Raw genomic sequence first — 17,530 nt, forward strand, 5'->3', positions numbered from 1 at the left:
TTGCCACTGCATGGGGCTTTCCAGTCTGGGCGGGTTCTGTTACTTTGGTCGTCTTATCAGGCTGTCTCATCAGGGCTTGACACCCGGAGGAAGCTGCTAACTGAAATGTTGGTGGCTTGGGTTTGCTTCGGCCTAACACTAACCAGAAAGTTGGTAGTTCAAATCCACTAGCCACTCCATGGGAGCTCTGGTAGCAAGGTGCCTATGGCACTTGACTACTAACCAGAAGGCTGGCGGCTCAAACTACCTTCCTTGGAAGGAAGATTGGGCAACCTACTTTCATAGTGATATTGCCTCGGAAACCCAAGGAGGGGTTGCTATGAGTTGGGTCCAACTCGATGGCACATAACAATAACAACAACAAGAAGCCACTCCATGGAAGTAAGACTGGGCAATCTACTTCATAAAGATTTGTTGCCTCAGAAACACAATGGGGATTGCTATGAGCCAGAATCGACACGATAGCAGTGTTTTCTTCTTCTTTTTTTTTTTTATCATCGTCCAACCTGACCAGGTAATTTTGTTTTAAAAATATCATTATGAACTCGTGGATTTAAACATATATGAGTTTCAATCTATTGAATTATTGTCTGTAATAAAACTTAGATTGTTCCATCCTTGGCCAGTGGAGTCTCTTCAGGGTAGTTCTAAATTCTTTTGACATAAGCTTGGTAATCTTTGATAGTTTCTGTGGTAGTTAAGGTTGTATGTCAACTTGGCTGGGCTGTGGTTTTGAGTGGTTTGACAGTGGATGTAATTATTCTCCATAATATTGTTGTAATCACCTCCATGGTAGAATCTGCTGTGAGCATCTCATCACTTGAAGGGGAGTTGCCTTTGGGGTGTAGTCAGCTACCACTGTATGGTAAAGCTTTGAGAAAGGCCTGTAGCTTTTCAACACATGTGGATCCTGCATTTGGCCAAGTCTTCATCTCCAGTTTCTGGACTTGAGCCAGTGGCCTGGTGTGTTGCCTGCTGATCTTGGGATTTTTCTTGGCTTGAATCAGTGGCCTGCCATGTTACCTACCTACAGTTTTGGGATTGTGCCATTTTACCTGCTGACCTTGGTTCGTCAACCTTAGTAGCCAGCAGCTGCCTGAGTTAGGAGATGCTTCCAGCTCCGATGCCCAAAGTTGAGAGGCCTTCACCCAGTCACTAGAGCTGGCACTCTGACTTCTAGCCTCATAAACTGTAAGAGAATAAATTCCTGTTTGTTAAAGCCATGCACTTGTGCTATAGCATCACTAGAGAACTGAGTCAGCCTCTTTACTATCTGATATATCAATTTGTTCCAGGCTCATTTTGTATATTTCTTACCCTAGACCTGGACCTAGAATCAGAAAGCTATTTCTGTAAAAAGTGCTTTTTTTTAAAAAAGTAGAACATGGTATTTAAGACCACAATCAAGGTGTTAGAGATGTTCATCATTCCTGAGTTGGTCATTGTTTATAGCCTTTTATAGTGAGCATAGCTTGGAAATGTGTGTGTATGTATGTGTGTGTTCATGTGTATTTAAAACCTAAAATATTATACTTTCAATTCAAAATCAGGGCTATAGAATTTTTACTTAACATTTTCTATATTACATCTATATCTTCTTTCTTCTAAAATGAGAATGCTGGTTCTCAGAGATACGGGGGGATGACAGAATTAGAATATCCCATAATTACTCATTTGTCTTAATCACATATTACACATATACATGCAAATAGCTATCATAAAATAACAAGACAAATACTACCCTTGTATGATTACTGAACGCGTTAATTTTTTTACATGTGCTTTCCCTGTCTTTTATATTTAGGTTGTATATAAATAGTCAGAGCATGTAGTTACTATTACTACATTCTTTCTGCCTTTTTTAATCCTCATTTAATCTAAATTAACCAGTAATTACTATACATATTTAATATTAACCATTATTGTCTATGTTGATGTCTCTAGTCTTTTTTGGTTATCTAAAGGAGCTCTGGTAGCATAGTGCCTAAGGCACTTGACTGCTAACCAGAAGGCTGGCGGTTCAAACCCACCAGCCACTCCTCGGAAGGAAGGTTGGGCATTCCTACTTCCGTAGTGATACTGCCTTGGAAACCCAAGGAGGGGTCGCTATGAGTTGGGGCCGACTTGATGGCAAATAACAACAACAACAAAGCTCTCTTTAGAGGATTCCTCAAGAAAGGCTTGTGGTAATAAGATTCCCTGAGTTTTTGCATGTTAATGATTGTTTTGCTCTTTATATCTGAAAATCAGTTTCAAGAATATAGTGTTTGGGGCTCACATTTCCTTTTGTTGAGTGTCTTAAATATGTTACTCCATTTTAATTTCTGAAAATGATCTTTCATTTCTAATTTGAGTTCTGCCACTCCATTTCTAAATGCTTCTAACTGAGATTTGTGTTTCTCTTTAATGTTTTGTTTCATTTTCTAATTCCTTTTAGTTTGTTTGGAAATTGTTACAATTTGTTCTGCTTTGTGGGCCATTTTCTTTTTTAAACTGGTTTTATTATTCTCTTACCCTCTTTCTTACAACTTTGTATGGGATTTGACCTTGATACTTTTCTGTTCCTTATTTTTATGTGAAATTAGTTTTCCTGAGCTTTTAGAATGGGGTGGAATTCCAGATAGCTTTTCTGCCTCCATAGATTTCCCTTCCTTGGTTGTTTTTATGTAATGTTCAAAAACTGTGATGGTTCCCAGCTCCTTCCTCTCCCCACCACTTATCTTGACCTTTCCTGTCTTTCTTCTCTGTTTTCCCTATTCTGCTCAGTTCTGATTCTACTCTCAGTAACTTCTCCTTCGTGTGGGAGCCGTTTTGTAAGGGAGCTCTTCCTGGTCACTTTCAAGAGTTCACAGAGCTAGATCACTCTAGCTTCTTTAGAACTTCTTATCGTTGATCTCTTGCACCCTCCTTTTACCAGGTAGGGCAAAGCCCTTACCATTTGTAGCTGCTATTCTCAGATTGGCTTCCTGTACTTTCCGTGAGTACCTGATTGGCTGTTTTGGGCTTCTCCTGTTCTCAGGTCTGTCAAATGCTCTGTTTCTTCCTATTATACAGATGCTTATATGATGCTGGTTTTGTGTTTGGTGGTGGGTTGTCTCCACCTGCTTATAGTTCAGTTTTGGTTTTAGGGCTACTTTGTCACCTAATTTTGTTATGAATGTTAAACATGGGTTTGGAGTTTTGCTTTCCAGTTGCTGTGTGTGATGACTCAGAGTAATTACAAAACTGTGTTGCTGCCACTGCTGTTACCTTCTCAGAATCCTACCTACCCTCCAATTTTTTTTAGTAATGCATTTATAAACCCTATGAGTGGATCCATTTCTCTCTCCCTTTTCTTCTTGTAAGCCCTATTGTAGTCATAAATCTTCAGGTAAAAATTTCTAACTCTCTTGGCCCTACCATCCTCCTCTTGTCACCATCAAAATTTCAGATTCTTATTAGGGATCAGAAGGAGCTCTGGTGGCATAGCGCCTAAGGCTTTTGACTGCTAACTAGAAGGTTGGCGGTTCAAACCCACCAGCCACTCCATGGCAGGAAGACTGGGCAATCTACTCTTGTAAAGATTTACCGCCCCAGAAACCCAAAGGGGGTCGCTGTGAGTTGGAGTCAGCTCGATGGCAGTGAGTTTAGTTTTTGGTTTGATATTAGGGATCAGGAGACTGCTGGTACAGTGGTTAAGTGCTTGGCTATTGTGGTAGTTAAGATTGTATGTCAGCCTTGGCCGGGCATAGTTTTAAGTGGCTGGGTAGCTGGTGGTAGTTATTCCCCATGATGAGACTGGCAGTCAGCTCCATCCTGGAATCTACTGTGAGCAACTGACTAGCTGCTTTAGGGATGTGGACTGCTTCCCGTATATAAGAAGCTTTGAGAATGGTCTGCAGCTTTTTGGCATGCTTGAACCCTGCATGTAGCTGAGTCTTAATTCAGCATACTGACATGCTCTGCTGACCTTGGGATTTTTAATGGACTTGAATCAGTGGCCTGCCGTGTGGTTTGGTGATATTGGGACTGTGCCATTTTATTTGTCAACCTTGGGCTTGTTAGCCTCAGCATCCAGTAGCTACCTGAGTCAAGAGACGCCTCTAATTTCAGTGGGCCAGGAGTAAGAGGCAGAGCTGAAGCCCAAGGTCTAGGGTCTTTCACCCAGCACCTAGATTCTGGCACTTTGAACTTGGACTTCTAGCCTCCAAAACTGTAAGGGAATAAACTCCTGTTTGTTAAAGCTATACCATTTGTGGTATTTTCCTGTCAGACCTGCACTAGGTTACCAAAACAGCTGTTAACCAAAAGGTTGGTTGGTGGTTCAGTCTCATCAGCTGCTTTGTGGGAGAAAGGTGTAGCAGCTTGCTTCCATAAATGTTACAGCCTTGGAAACTCTATGGGTGCAGTTCTGCTCTGTCCTATGAGCCACAACCAACTGGACGGCAACAGGTTTGGTTTTTTGGTTTATTAGGGATTGGCAGCCTTCATTTTTGTATATCCTTGCAGCTGTCCTCATGTTCAGTGAAAATATTTGATACACATATTTTATTATTTTGGATAATATTTAAAGATTCTGACTAAAATTACTCTGTCCTTTCCTACTTAATGGGTTAGCAAACCAATATATTTTCTTTTGAAGATTCTTGCTTTATTGTTTTGCTTGATTACTGAGATTCAGAAAAAAAACAAAAACAAAAAACCTAAAAGGCAACAAATTAAGAACCACTGTTGCTAGAGTTAATACCTTTATTGTATTGATTTCATACAGGCCATTTAAAAAAAACCCATTAAGTTTAATAAATAAATGGGCAGATGTTAGTTTACTTTGCAAAATCTGGTAAACAGATGAAAAAAATATTAGCTCTATTGATAATGAGGAAATGTGAAATTAAACTTATGGGATCCCCTTTTCCTCACTTAAATTTGCAAAAATTAAGAGCATAATGCTCATTGTTGGTAGGAATGCAGTGTGGACTGATTCTCTCATATAGACCTATTCTTTTGATAGGGAAGTTGGTGTGGCCACTCTAGTTCCTGTGCTTTTGTGGGGGAGACCTAGGGTTTTTCGCCTTATGACTTTTATGTTGTGTGTATGTTGAATTATTCTGGGCATTCATCCTTTTTAGGGCAACTTTCTTTTTGTATGTTGGTGACATAATAAAACTATTTCCATTTTGGAAAGAAATTTGATGCTTCAATTTATGTTTCAAGAATCATAAGATTGTTGTCATTTTTTTTGGAGATAGTATTCCCATTTCTCCTTCTCCCAAGGTTTTCACTGGCCAATTCTTCTGAGAAACGGATGCCTCCTTCCTTCTTTCCAGTCTTTCTTAGTCTGGAGCTCTGCTGAAAACCTGTCCACCATGGGTGACCCTGCTGGTATTTGAAAGACCCTTGACAAGATGGTTTGATACAGTGGCTGCAGTGATGGGTTCAGGTGTAGCAAGGATTTTGAGGATCGTGCACAAGTGGGCAGTGTTTTGTTCTGTTGTACTCAGGGCTACTCAGGGCTGGTATGAGTCAGAGTCAACTCAAAGGCACCTAACAACAGTCCCATTTCTGAGGCTTTTTATTAAAGGAAGTAATAAAAAAAATACCGTAAGAACTATATTCTTAAAAATGACTCCTGCTAACAAACAAATGGAAGGAATCTACATGACCAGTAAAAGCAAAGTGGTTAAGTAAGTTGTGATTTTTTACATTAGATGGAATATTATATGTTCAATCATGAAAATTAGGTATACAACAAGAAAAATTTTGTGTGATGCTCATGTATGGTTTGTCACTTTTATATATTGCTTTGATAACATGTATATGAAAAATCCTGAAAGGACATACATAAAAAAGATACCATCTATTGTGTCAAGATGGAAGGATTATCAATGGTGGGTTTTTATAACTTTGTTTATCAAGCTTTGTTTCTCTATAATGCTGTTGTATGTAATACAATTTTTAGTTGAAAAAAAGATTTGATTATGTGTTTCCCCCTCCCTGTTTTTGCCACCTTTATTAGTATCTTTTAGTGGTTTTTTCTGCAGAAGTAAATATTCTGTCCATCCATGTTCAAGACCAAATGGTGTTATATTTAGATTATTTGAGCACCTGAAAGTACGAAGAAGAAGGAAAGTTAATAATAATTTCAGAATATTTATAAAAATGCCCAGTGAAGATACTGACTATTCTATGTTTTTAATTTTAATAGGTTTGCAGAATGGCTTCTGATTACTCAAGAACATGTGCTAGCCCAGATAGCATTCAGACTGGTGATGCTCCCATTGTCTCAGAAACCTGTGAGGTTTATGTTTGGGGGAGTAACAGCAGCCATCAGTTGGTAGAAGGCACACAGGAGAAAATATTACAACCTAAGCTGGCTCCTAGTTTCTCTGATGCTCAGACCGTGAGTTTTCTGTATTCCTTATGAATTGGTAGATGATGGAGTATGTATTCATGCATACTTGGTTTAAAAAATGTTGAGTATTTTTTCAAATAAAAATTCTTCATTGATTCTTTCTCTTTTTTTAAATTGTGATTTGAGTGAAAGTTTACAGAGCAAGTTCACTTTCCATACAGCAGCTCACATACACTGTCTCATGTCATTGATCATTGATTATTTCTTATCTATAATGTTTCTATGCTATACTGCATAAATCTTTTCATTTTAATAGAAAAATATATTTTCATTTACCCATAACCCATAGCTTTTCCAAAGTTCAAAAAATTAAATTGGGATCTGGATTTTTTAAAAAAACATTATGAATGGTAACAGATTTTACAATTATATTCAGCATAAATAGTGAATAAAACTAAATAAAAACTGGAATTTTCTCTTTGCCAAATTGGCATTTAATGTTCTTTTTATGATCACTTTTTTACATTTGTTGCTATCTTTTAGCAGAGATCATTTTGCCTATTTATTTTCATTAAAGCTTTTTTTTTCTTTCCCATATGGGTTTAGAATAATTTTCCGTAGTTTTTACCATAATGACCTTAAGGAATTTATAGGAACATTTTTATTTCTTGTCCTTCCCAAATTATAAAAGGAGGCTAAAACATTTTATTTTGTTGTTTCATTAGCTATTACCTGTAGATAACCTTAAAAAATAAAATATAAATGAATTTGAACTTGATAATAAAGTCAACTGGAAAAAGCCATTGTTCCCTCAGTTTTCTATTTATTCATAATTCTCTGTGGAGAGTCATACTGTATTCTGCTTTAAAAAACTTCTTTTGAGTCTCTGATAAAACTAGCCTTAAGGTATTATACTTTCTCAGAGAAGCATTTTATATTTATGGTTCTGTTTGTTTTCTTATAGATCGAAGCTGGACAGTATTGCACTTTTGTAATTTCTACAGATGGCTCTGTCAGAGCTTGTGGTAAAGGCAGCTATGGGAGACTGGGACTTGGAGATTCTAATAATCAGTCTACTTTAAAAAAGTTAACATTTGAGCCTCACAGGTCCATCAAAAAGGTTTCATCTTCTAAAGGCTCTGATGGTCACACTTTAGCTTTTACAACAGAAGGAGAGGTCTTCAGTTGGGGAGATGGCGATTATGGGAAACTGGGACATGGAAATAGTTCAACTCAGAAATATCCCAAGCTTATTCAGGGTCCTCTGCAGGGAAAGGTATGTGCTTTCTTTTATGAATTCAAGAGTAATTAGATGCAATGGTGCTATAATTGAAGATAACTGTTCAAATTTTGATATGTTCCTTTTGAAGATGTCCCCCTCCCCCCGCTTTGGCTTATCTTCTGTACATCTTTACAGTTTACAAAACTTTCACATGTATTATGTAATTTTAATGCTGTAACAACTTTGTGAAGTAGTTACTGTTCTCATTTTACAGATAAGGAAGCTGAGAATCATTCATTCAACAAATACTTATTTAGCGTCTTCCAAGTACCAAGTAGTCTTTCAGGTATTAGACAAATGACAGTGAAGAAAGTAAACAAAGTCCTTGCTCTCATGGGGCTTTAATCTGGAGAGACAGATATAATAAATAAATAAAAGACACATAAAATGATTTCACATGGTTGTAGAGAAAAAGAAAGAAAAATTTAATAGCGACTAAGCATGGTGTGATATTAGATAATGAGGTCAGAGGCTCCTCTCAGAGGAGGTGGCATTTTAACAGAGATCTGATTGTGAGGAGACATTCAGAGTGGTTGAGTAACTTGCCCAAAGTTACATACTAATAATTGGGACCATTAAGTGCTGAACTTAGCGTTCTCTCTCATTCTTTTTTTTTTTTTTTTTCCTATTTTACGTTTCTTTAAAGAGGTGAAGGTATTTTCCTAACCTTGGAAACGAGGTCTTCCATTTTAAGATTGCTTTCTTCCTATAAAAGTTTTATATGTGTGTGTGTGTGTGTGTGTGTATAAATCTCTGTAAAGTTTACATTTTAATTGTATTCCAGAATTACAATAGGGCACTTTCCTTTCATGGGAGATTGTCTGACAGGGTGGGCTATAAAATTAATTTTACTCTAACTTTCAGTATTTTAACTTAAATGTATCAACCCCAAAGGAATGGGCTTTGGGATAGTCCACTTTGAAAACATCAGGGAATACTTTATAAGATGTTGACTATGGGGCCTAAGAAAGTTTAGATAAATACTATTTGATGTTGTATTTTCTTGGTTTTTATATAATACCTTCTTTCTTCCTTGACTCTAACTCTTTCTAGTTTCCTTTACATATATTTCTTTCTAGTTTCCATTTTATAATGGAAATAATAATTTAAACATAACATAAATATCATGAAGGAAAAATGTATAAAATTTTAAATTAGTAATCTGCAGATAAAAATGTCAGATGTTCTTAACATAGTACCTAGCATGTATTAGGTGCTCAGTATTTTTAATTGAACATAAATTTTGAATTTCCTTAAGTGAGTTCTGATTTTTGGAGATTAAAAAGATGTAGAGCTATTAATGTAGGTATTTTTTCTGTGTATCTTTTCTCAGTAGCCATTGATACTGGTCATTGTTAAAAGGCGTCAGTGGTTCCCACATTTTGTTCTTATATGCTCTTATTCCCTTGATTCTATGTGAAGAGAATAAGATACATAGCTATATAGCTACTTCAGTGTAAAGAGTTATTGTCAGAAGTTTAATTAATACAAACTTAAATACTGCTTAGGTCTTTCTGTAATGGTAATAGTTGTTTTTTTTTTTTTTTTTTTTTTTAAGAGTTATCATTATTATGTAATTAATTTTTCTTATCTTATTTTAGCCTATCAACTAGGACTGGAGGTTTTATAGTAACATTTTAAAAATTAGCCTTGTTTCATGGGTGCTTACCTCCTTTCATTTCTTTGAATAAAGACTTGATTAGTGATATAGTAGTGATTGAATGGATATAGTCAGGAACCTTGATAGCCCTTACACTGACTTTCCATGAACTAAGAAAAGTGTCCTCTCCTCCAGGTAATGCAGTCATGACTTGGCAAATAGAGCATAGGCTGTATTTCAGCTCTTATTTTCTCTCTTAGCTAAGTACCCTTGTCCTGGGTACAACCTCCACAACTATTCATGGTAGTTCTTGGATGAATTGTAAATATCAGTATGTCTTTAAGTTTTTGTGTATAGAATCCAATATGTTTTAGTATCTATGTGCTCATCAAATTCACTTTGTGTGCAATGCAGGTAGTTGTTTGTGTGTCAGCTGGATATAGACATAGTGCGGCTGTCACAGAGGATGGTGAATTATACACGTGGGGTGAAGGAGACTTTGGAAGATTAGGTAAGACTCTTTAAAAATTGGAGTTATTTTCATAGAAAAATAGAAGTGATTACAGTTATTGAGAAGGAGTGATAGATTTAATAGCCAATTAAATAGTCATTTTTTTCAGTTTTAAGGTTAGAGGAAGATAAATTTATGGATAATATCTAGATTCTGCTGCTGATATTTCAGGTGTAATTAAAACCAGCAAGTATTTACTAAGTGCTTATTATAAGCAAGAAATACAGGGTTTCAGAAATAAGAAAGGTACTATCATGATCCTGAAGTTTATAATCTAGTGGATAGTGAAAACAAGTCCACATGAGCATAGTACAACACAGCATAAGCTGAGTGCTATAAGAAGAGCATAAATAGATTGTTCTCATAGTTCATTGAAGCGACTGGATGCCTTCATTTGAGAGCAGCCTGGAAGATTGGTCATGAAGATACAGAAATTATTCTGTTTTTCATATTTAATTACATTAAAACACACATGCACAAAACCTCAGTCTTATTATTAACTAGTAATATTTATTCCACCTGTAAAGTAATGGCCTAGAGAAAGAGTTAATTCAACATTGTTTCTTTGTTGTTTGTGTTTTATCCAAGGTCATGGTGATAGTAATAGCCGTAATATTCCAACATTAGTCAAAGAAATTAGCAATGTCGGAGAGGTTTCATGTGGTAGTTCACATACTATTGCTTTATCTAAAGATGGGAGAACTGTTTGGTCTTTTGGTGGAGGAGACAATGGTATGTAAAATTTATTTACTGATAGCGTTATCCTTTTTTTTAATTTTTCTTTTCTTTGTTATGCATGCTTATTGTAGTAATACTCAAATATAAATGAACAGAAGTAAAAAACTGTTTCTATAAACATCAGTATAACCATTGTTAACATTTTAGTAGATAAGCTTCTAAATATATATATTTATTTATTTATGCAAATATATACATATCTTTCTAGGTAGATATCTTTCTAAAAATCAAAGTGGATGATAAATACTTCAGATATTATTTTGTAACCTGCTAGTTGGAAGCTCTGGTGGCATAGTGCCTAAGGCATTTGACTGCTAACCAAAGGCTGGAGGTTCAAACCCACCAGCCATTTCTCACAAGGAAGGTTGGGCAATCTACTTCCGTAGTGATACCACCTTGGAAAGCCAAGGAGGGGAGGGGTCGCTATGAGTTGGGACTGACTTGACGGCAGTGAGTTTGGTTTGGTTTGGTAACCTGCTAGTTTTTATCTATTGGTAGTTTATGAGAGTATCTTTCTGTGTCAGCACACATGGTTCTACCTCATTCTTTGAAATAACTTCAAAATATTCCTTCATGTGATTGCAGCACTGTTTATAAAATAGGTTTCTCATTGTTGAATATCTAGATGGTCTCTTTTTTTTTTTCAGTATTAAAGACAACACCCCAATGAATAATCTCACTGCTGAATCTTTGTCCACTTTATTAGCTACTTCTGCCAGCAATGTGAAAGTGCCCACTTTCCTGTATTTCTCAACAACAATGAGAATTAAAATAAAGATTTTTTAAAAAATAATTTCAAAAGTGAAAATGGTATTAAATTTGTATTTCTTTATTCCTAGTGAGGTTGAATGTATATGTTGTTGACTGTTTTTCTTCTTTAGTGGTATGCCAAGTTTTCTATTATATGAATTTTGGATCTAAAGTTTTTAAAAATGATATGTATATACATTCTTGTTTGTTGTTGTTGTTGTTGTTATGTGCCGTCGAGTTGGCCCCCACTCATAGCGACCCCTCCTTGGGTTTCCGAGGCAGTATCACTACAGAAGTAGGATTGCCCAACCTTCTGTCCGAGGAGTGGCTGGTGGGTTTGAACCACCAGCCTTCTGGTTAGCAGTCAAGTGCTTTAGCCACTATGCTACCAGTTTAGGACCTGTATATTATATCAGCAAATTTGAAGTGAGAGATATGACCATTAAAGAAGAGAAAGACAGAGAAAAATAATTTTCCATATCTCTTTTAAAGTGGTTTTAACTACTTGAAATTAAGATAAAGAAGGTTGTTGGTTGTTACTTTCTTAAAACAAAAATGCGTAGTTGTTAATGTCCTCTACTTTCAGAAGCTTGTGTTTTTCCATGTCTGTTAGGTTAGTGATGGAAAGATTATATTCATTGATCAACTTCAGTACTTAGAAAAGCAATAGACATTTTTAAAAAACAAATTAAATTATTTCACTTGCATGTGTTTGTTTTTATAGGGAAACTTGGCCATGGTGATACCAACAGAGTGTATAAACCTAAAGTTATTGAAGCTTTACAAGGAATGTTCATTCGCAAAGTTTGTGCTGGGAGCCAGTCTTCACTTTCTTTGACATCAACAGGGCAGGTAGGACTAGGCATGAGCATAAGAGTGTTTCAGAGCACTAGGCTACTGAGAAGCAATACTCATATTTAAATTTTAGAGTTAAATAATTTTTTTAATGCAACCTACTGAAATAAAATATTCGCTCATGTTTAAGGAGGTAGAGTATCTGAGAGACAACCATGTTTTCTGACCTGTTGTGTGTGACCCTGATAAAGCTTCCTTCAGCCCTCTGTTCTTTGTATTAAAATGGTTTTGTAAAACCTTCTACTACTCATCACCCTTTAAAAATTTTTCTAAAAATCATGGATAGTGTGTGAAAACAAAAACAGATCTTGCCAGAACCATTGATATGACTAAGAAGATAGGAAGACAGGAGGTGATCAAAAGAGAGGGTAAAGAGATATTTCCATATGGAAAATAATCTGAGAGGATTAAGTATTTCTGAGAAAAAGAGTCAGGGTTTAGGATAGTCAGAATTTTAGCACTGGACTGCTAACCAGAAGACTGGAGATTCAAACCCACCAGCTACTTACTCAGAAGGAAGGTTGGGCAATCTACTTCTGTAGTAATAACACCTCGGAAACCCAAGCGGGGGTTGCTATGAGTTGGGTCCGACTCGGTGGCACATAACAACAACAACATATTAGCTTTTGAACTTGTACATGAAAATTTTGACTTCTGCTCTACTTTTTTTTTAATCTTCTGTTTCTTCATAGATAGTTAGAAAAATGATTTGAAACCTTTAAGGAATGTAGGGAAATAGATTAGGAATAAATTGGTGAAGGGGAGGGAGCAGGTATGATGATAGAGTGAGAATAATTTTCCCTTTGCATCTACCAGCGATAGCAGTGAAAACTGGGCTGACCACTCATTCTCTTACTATTTAAGGGAGCCCATTATGTGCCAGGCACTATTATTATTACTTGTTTTGTATAAAAATGTTTTCTGACTAGTTCATAGGATGGGCAAGCAGCAAAGCTGAAATTAGCATACGGTTTGTTTTTTTTTTTAAGATTAAAATGCTTTGTATCCTAAAAAATCTAACTCCAACTACTTATCACCTTGTATTTTCTTATATTAGTCACATGTTACAACTCTGGTTGCTCCCTTAAAACTTAAAAATTCTCATTTACATATTTCTCACTTTGGATTTTATGGAAATAACTCATGAATTAAGGTCAGCAAATGCTCATTTATTAGATGTATGGCCACCAACAAATCACATACCTCCCTTGAACATCCTGTGCTTCTTTTGTATGAGAAGGGTAATAATTTCTGTTTGGCCTACAAATGGTTATATAAGGTAATTATTTGAAGTAAAAGAGGGAAATACTTTTAAATGTTAAGGGTAGTTCTGTTTGCCATTGTATTTGCTGAGCATGAGTGAAGATTCATCTGCATCTCCCTCAGTCCATCTCAGTTCTGTCAGCCCTTATTAGGCTGACCATGCTGATTGTGATTCTTATGTTTAAAGGTACAGTATGTGTGTTTTTACACAACGTTGTCCCTAAATACAAGCCAAATGTTTCTTCATCTGATGCTCAATGAAGGAACAGTACAAGAGAAAACTAGTTTATATAGGCCTTACTGAATGATAGTACTGTATTATACTTTATGGGTAATTTAGTAGACCGTCAATGTTAGTTTTGACAGTATATTTTTTTATCTTACCTGTCTTTAGTTCCTACCCCTCCTAAAATATACTTTTACTGTACTGGAATTTTTGTTGCATTCTTTACTTGTTTAAGTAAATTGTCTAGCAACTGGTATGTATATGCTTTTCATTTCTTGTTGAAGATGCTTAACCTTTCAGCTGTCTTTCCTGAAATAATTGTTGACAAAAAAAAAAAAAAACAACCCAGATTTGATGGCATAAAGATAAGACTCTATATGGTATTACCAAAACCCATTGAGGGAAAATAAAAATCACTCAGTTTGGGTTTGGAGTGGCCATATAGTCACTCATCCTCTTATTGTCCTCTTTTCTTCACTTTTCCCTCAAACATTTTAAATCAATCAGTGATTATTTTGGTATTAGTCAAAAATGAAGGTCTTCAAGAGGAACTATGTTGAGTACTACTTCACCTGCTCCCTTTATAAGTGATAATTAAAATTGTTATAACAATGACGTGAGGTAGCTTTTAAGTAGATCATAAACGTCATTTTGAGATTTATGTAATGCATTTTCTGCGATCATGGCTTGGTTTAACAAGCCAAGAAATAGTCATTAATTATTTGCAGAGTGAGAAACAGGTAAAGGAGAAGTTTTTGTTTGTTTGTTTTAAATTGTGGTGAAAATACACATAACAATACATATGGCATCTCAACAGTTTCTACATGCACAGTTAATTAAGTGACATTGATTACCTTCTTCAAGTTGTGCAGCTATTCTCACTATCCTTTTCCAAATCATTATAAAAGAGAAGTTTTCAGATAGCAACAGTATTTCCAAAGCTGCTCAAAATGGACAAATGTAACAAAATTCAAGCCAGTTAGTAGCTTTGGCAGAATCTCTTAGAAGATCTTTCCATTTTTTCTATGACTAATTAATTTTCTTTCAGCTGAGCTTCTTATCTGTTTGTGTAATCAACTATATTTGGGACATTTAAAAACCACAAAATAAATCACTATGGCAGTCTTTAAAATGATCAGTAAATATTGTTTTAACTTTATTACTTAGTTTTAAACCATACTCTTGTTTGATAGATGGTATTTATTCCTACACAACTTAAGTCATTAACTTAATAGTCTCAGAAAATTATGTGTGATGTATTTCTCGTTGAATTTCAGGTCTATGCGTGGGGCTGTGGAGCTTGTCTAGGTTGTGGTTCTTCAGAAGCTACTGCCTTGAGACCCAAGCTTATTGAAGAACTGGCTGCCACAAGAATAGTTGATATTTCTATTGGAGACAGTCATTGTTTGGCTCTTTCTCATGGTAAAAGCCATTTGCTTTTTGAGAAATAATATTAACTATTATCACCTATAAATATATTACATTTAAATTTGGCTTTTCTTTTATACTTTGTGTTTTGTTTTTAGATAATGAAGTTTATGCTTGGGGCAATAACTCAATGGGCCAGTGTGGCCAAGGAAATTCCACAGGTCCTATAACTAAACCAAAGAAAGTCAGTGGCTTAGATGGAATAGCAATTCAGCAGATTTCAGCTGGAACATCACATAGTTTGGCATGGACTGCTCTTCCTAGGGACAGGTAAGAGTGCTCACTTTAAAAAATTCTCATGTTTTTTAACAACAAACACCAATAAAATATAAATAACAGTACTTTGTTCATAAAACACCCTTATGAACATTTCCAGTATAGAGTTTTTACTGTTATAGAAATGACATCTAAATTTTTTTAAATCTGCATGTTGAAGTTAGGCATGTTTCATAAGTAGGAATTTAGACCCTGTATTTAAGATGTTTTCGTAATTTAAGTGTCTTCTGAACATTTTGAATTCCTTATCTGTTTCCAGATACTGACTGATAAAAGTAAGATATCTATATATCAAAGAAGAGATTAAATTGAAATAATCAAAATCAGGACTCACCTTTATTTATTTAACATAGTTGATTAATTTTAGTGGCCTTCGTCTGGTTGTGTTTTTTGAAAACAAAACAGAACGGTGATCATACTTTTAAATTAAGAAAGTTCTTTTTGTGGAAATTTAGCCTTTTCTTAAAATGACAACTATATCATTTTAGATAATCAGGTAGATGATATTTAGTCAATATTAGGAGATTGAATTTTAAGGAGTGTTTGGGTTGTTCTGGTGGTGTAATGCCTCAGGCTTGTGACTGCTAACCAGAAGGCTGGCAGCCACTCCTTGGAAGGAAGACTGGGCAATCTACTTCCGTAGAAATACCACCTCGGAAACCCAACGAGGGGTTGCTATGAGTTGCAGTCAACTTGACAACGATGTGTTTGGGTTTTTATGGTTTGGGTTGTTTCAAATTTTTCAGATGTATATAGGCTAATTTACAATTTAGAGATATATCTGCATTTTATACTTTTGATTCAGAATGTTTCTCATGACATTCTAATTAAAAATATTTATAGATAATTATCCTTCCAAAACAAAAGCCAAAAATATAATGAGTTGAATATGAATAATTTGCTATTTGTGTTGAATCCATAGCCTTTCAGTTTATATTTGGCTCTCAAGTTCTTAAGAATCTATGCAAGATTTTTTTCTTTTAATAGATTTCAATGTATCTATAGAATTAGGATATTTTTCCTAATATGACATATACATTCTGTAGACTGCTGGAACAAGAAAGGGCTTTAGTAGATCATGTGGCTTAGGCCTTTGCCTTTAGGAGATTGAATATCCAGACTTTCCAAAAAAGGTGGTTATACATTTTCTTCTTGAAGAACTCTAGGGATAGTGGATTCTTAATTTCCCTCAGTAGCTAGAGTGAAGGGTATTATCACTTTAATAATTGTTGTTGTTATGTGCCGTTGAGTCGGCCCCAACTCATAGCGACCCCTCCTTGAGTTTCCAACCACCTTTTATATATCCTGGTGAAATCTTTCAGCATTAATAATGTTTTAAACATGTGTGAAAGTTTCATTTTAAGACTGTTTTATGATTTTCTTATGTTTTCTTATAGACAAGTTGTTGCATGGCACCGACCTTATTGTGTAGATCTTGAAGAGAGCACCTTCTCCCACCTGCGTTCATTTCTTGAGAGATACTGTGATAAAATAAACAGTGAGATTCCCCCACTCCCTTTCCCTTCATCAAGGTATGTTTTATACTTACATTTGTGTGTGCATGCATATATATTAGCTACTTGTTTTGAGTTACTACTACTATTAGTCTTTATTATTTACTTTTTTTTCCAATTGTATGACACTTCTTTATAATCTAGAAAAAGAGCTAAACTTAGGTAACCAAAAAAACCAAACTCACTACCATTGAGTTGGATCTGACTCATAGCAACCCCTCCTTGGGTTTTCAAGACGGTATCACTACTAAAGTAGATCGCCCAATCTGCCTTCTGAGGAGTGGCTGATGGGTTTGAATCACCAGTCCTCTGGTTAGCTGTCAAATGCCTTAGGCATTACACCACTTACTGATAATAATCTAGAAAAAAATTCATAATTTCACAAATAACCTTTAAATATTACCATAGGTCATAATTTGACAATATTTCTAAAGAGAAAAATATTACCCAAACTGGATAGCACATGTTCTTTTATGTTCCAGAAATTCACAGCATTTTATTTGGTTCCAGGGAGCACCACAATTTCCTCAAGCTGTGCCTGAAGTTGCTTTCAAATCACCTTGCTCTTGCGCTTGCAGGAGGGGTAGCTACCAGCATTCTTGGGAGACAGGCAGGTCCACTTAGAAATTTGCTATTCAGACTGATGGACTCCACTGTCCCAGATGAAATCCAGGAGGTAAGAGCATGGCAGTTGTAAATCCGTATCTCAAGCTACGTCTTTCCTTGAGGTTGTAGCTCATGTATTCATATGTACAT

At 35.6% G+C, this 17,530-nt stretch overlaps 1 protein-coding gene across 1 annotated transcript in view; it reads left to right on the forward strand.

Moving 5' to 3' along the window:
* Window positions 1-17,530, forward strand: part of HERC1 (HECT and RLD domain containing E3 ubiquitin protein ligase family member 1) — a 191,859-nt gene that overhangs the window by 19,867 nt on the left and 154,462 nt on the right. The window contains exons 3-11 of the mRNA XM_042783232.1: window positions 6,185-6,379; window positions 7,296-7,607; window positions 9,628-9,724; window positions 10,313-10,456; window positions 11,937-12,064; window positions 14,834-14,978; window positions 15,083-15,254; window positions 16,658-16,792; window positions 17,285-17,450. Of these exons, the coding sequence (XP_042639166.1) occupies window positions 6,185-6,379; window positions 7,296-7,607; window positions 9,628-9,724; window positions 10,313-10,456; window positions 11,937-12,064; window positions 14,834-14,978; window positions 15,083-15,254; window positions 16,658-16,792; window positions 17,285-17,450 (1,494 nt within the window). The remainder of the gene's footprint in view (window positions 1-6,184; window positions 6,380-7,295; window positions 7,608-9,627; window positions 9,725-10,312; window positions 10,457-11,936; window positions 12,065-14,833; window positions 14,979-15,082; window positions 15,255-16,657; window positions 16,793-17,284; window positions 17,451-17,530) is intronic.

Source organism: Orycteropus afer, unplaced genomic scaffold (genome assembly GCF_000298275.1).
Source record: "Orycteropus afer afer isolate SDZICR_OR568_19922 unplaced genomic scaffold, OryAfe1.0 scaffold00015, whole genome shotgun sequence".
Lineage (NCBI taxonomy): Eukaryota > Metazoa > Chordata > Mammalia > Tubulidentata > Orycteropodidae > Orycteropus > Orycteropus afer.